General features: G+C 30.7%; 1 protein-coding gene across 1 annotated transcript; it reads left to right on the top strand.

Annotated features, from left to right (window-relative positions):
* The first annotated feature begins 544 nt into the window (after positions 1-544).
* LOC132040175 (uncharacterized) lies at positions 545-1493 on the top strand. Its single transcript, XM_059430797.1, has one exon. The coding sequence runs from the start codon at positions 731-733 to the stop codon at positions 1433-1435; it is 705 nt and encodes a 234-aa protein (XP_059286780.1). The 5' UTR covers positions 545-730; the 3' UTR covers positions 1436-1493.
* Positions 1494-2143: the final 650 nt, after the last annotated feature.

Below are 2143 nucleotides of genomic sequence, written 5' to 3'. Positions count from 1 at the left end.
TTTTAAAATTGTCATATCTTGATTCGGTACTCTTGCAAACCAACATAAATTACTAAATTTGGACAGTAAAGCATAATGGTAAAGAATGATATTCACGGTATAAAGTTAATTCAGTTTCTTGTTCAAAAGTAAAAGTAGATTGTTTTTTTTTTGGTCGTTGTAGGAAGTTAACTCTCATAGAGCTATTGTGCTTCTTAACTCCCTCTGCATGGGACCGGACTTGCCTTTCATCTTTAAATTCATACTGCTCCTTCAGTTTCAATTTACGTGTCTTATATATATTTTTTTTAATCTGTTTCAAAAAGAGTACCTTTCTATATTTAGTAAATTTTTCAATTTTAACATTCAACATGATAAGTTTAAGATCATAAAATTTAAAAGTCTACACATATAATTAATTTAAAACCACGAGATTCAAAAATATTATTTTATTTTTTAAATTCCGTGTTCAGTCAAATTAAGAAACTTTAAATTGGAATGGAGCGAGTAGTTTTCTTTTTCTTTTTACTTTTTGACATTAAAGCCATTATTCCACCTGTCTACTACTACTAAAGCCCCCCGAGAAACCAGACCATATTTCTAGCCTTTCTTCTTCTCTTTTTTTTTTTTTTTTTTTTTTCCCCACTTCACATTTGAATCTTGTCTTCTCACCGCAACAATCCCAAAGATTTAGTCTTTTCTTTCCAATTTACTCTCAGTAATTGTAGTACCAAATAAAAAAAAAAAATACATGGCAATTGACATGATCTCAGAGGCTCCAAGCATTGTTACAATTCCAAGAATCTCATTTTCAGACGATCTTTGCAACAAAGATGCTAATGCAGTCATTGAAGATTTCCAACATCAATCAGATCATTCTAATTCTGATTTCGATTTCTGTATTAACAACAACACTAATACAGAAACTTCTTCAGCAGACGAGCTTTTTTTAGATGGCTTAATTCGCCCGCTTCAACTACAAGAAAAGTTTGTCACGTTAAATCAACAAGTTCCTTTATCCAAGAGTACTCAAACTTTATCTTCTCCTCAAAATAAACCAACCCCAAATGAAATCTTGAAACAAAATGTTGTTACAACTACTAGAAGAAGTAGTAGTCTACATTGTGTCAATGGCAATAAGAAAAACTCTTTTTGGTCTTTACCTTTACTATCAAGAAGCAATTCTACTGGTTCAGTGCCTAATCCAAAGAATTCAACAAATGAAGGTCACAAACAGAATGCACAATTCAAGCAAATGAAGAATATGAATTTCCCATCATCACAAAAGCCTCCACTGAGAAAGAATTATGGTCATGGAGGGCTTAATTATGGTAATGGGGTTAGTATTAATCCTGTTTTAAATGTGCCACCTACTTTTATTCCAAAGGGTACTGCTAATCTCTTTGGTTTGGGATCTTTCTTTGCTAATGGAAAAGAAAAGAAGAGTAAGAAGTGATTTGTGTTGTACTTTGTACTTGCTCTAATTGTTCTTTATAAATTATTGAATTCCATCATATTGTGTTTATAATTTTAATGTTCTTTCACGTCTGGTTATTTAACAGATGATAAGAACTCTACTAAGGATATCTGCATAAGCTGGGTACTTTTTGTCCCTTGTGTCCATCTAAATAAACAATTAAAGTCACAAAATAACACCGAGTTAATTAAATACTACAGAGGCGATGAATGGAGACAGGAATAGGAGGATTCGGTCGATTGAATTAGCACTAGGAATGTCCATAAATATCTAAGGGTCATTTGGTAGGATTTATAAGAATAATATTGAATATGGTGTATTAGTAATGTTAATATTAGTTATATTGAAATTAGTTAATGACATTATTTTTTATCGACGGTTTGATTTGTTGTATTAACTATCATGCATTGCATAATTTTTAAATAGTATTAAATATGGTGTATAAGTATAAGAATAATAGTGGTATAGTTAATGTCATGGTTTCCTATATATAAGAATAGTACTGAATAAGATGTATAAGTAATATTGATATTAGTTATACCAGACTTAAATTTGTAACCAAACATTGTACTGAAATAGTACCAACATTAAAAGTGCAAATATAACCCTAACTTTATGATTTAGAACAGATATACCCTCGTTAAAAGAAATGGTGCATATATATCCCTGCCGGTATATAAATGGTGC

This window comes from Lycium ferocissimum, chromosome 12, assembly GCF_029784015.1.
Source record: "Lycium ferocissimum isolate CSIRO_LF1 chromosome 12, AGI_CSIRO_Lferr_CH_V1, whole genome shotgun sequence".
NCBI classification, from domain to species: Eukaryota; Viridiplantae; Streptophyta; class Magnoliopsida; order Solanales; family Solanaceae; genus Lycium; species Lycium ferocissimum.
The sequence above is the reverse complement of the archived record's forward strand: the minus strand, read 5'-3'. Positions and strand labels throughout refer to the sequence as shown.

Excerpts from the sequence above, each read along its gene's own strand:
- LOC132040175 (XM_059430797.1), top strand. The coding sequence starts at position 731 with ATGGCAATTGACATGATCTCAGAGGCTCCAAGCATTGTTACAATTCCA.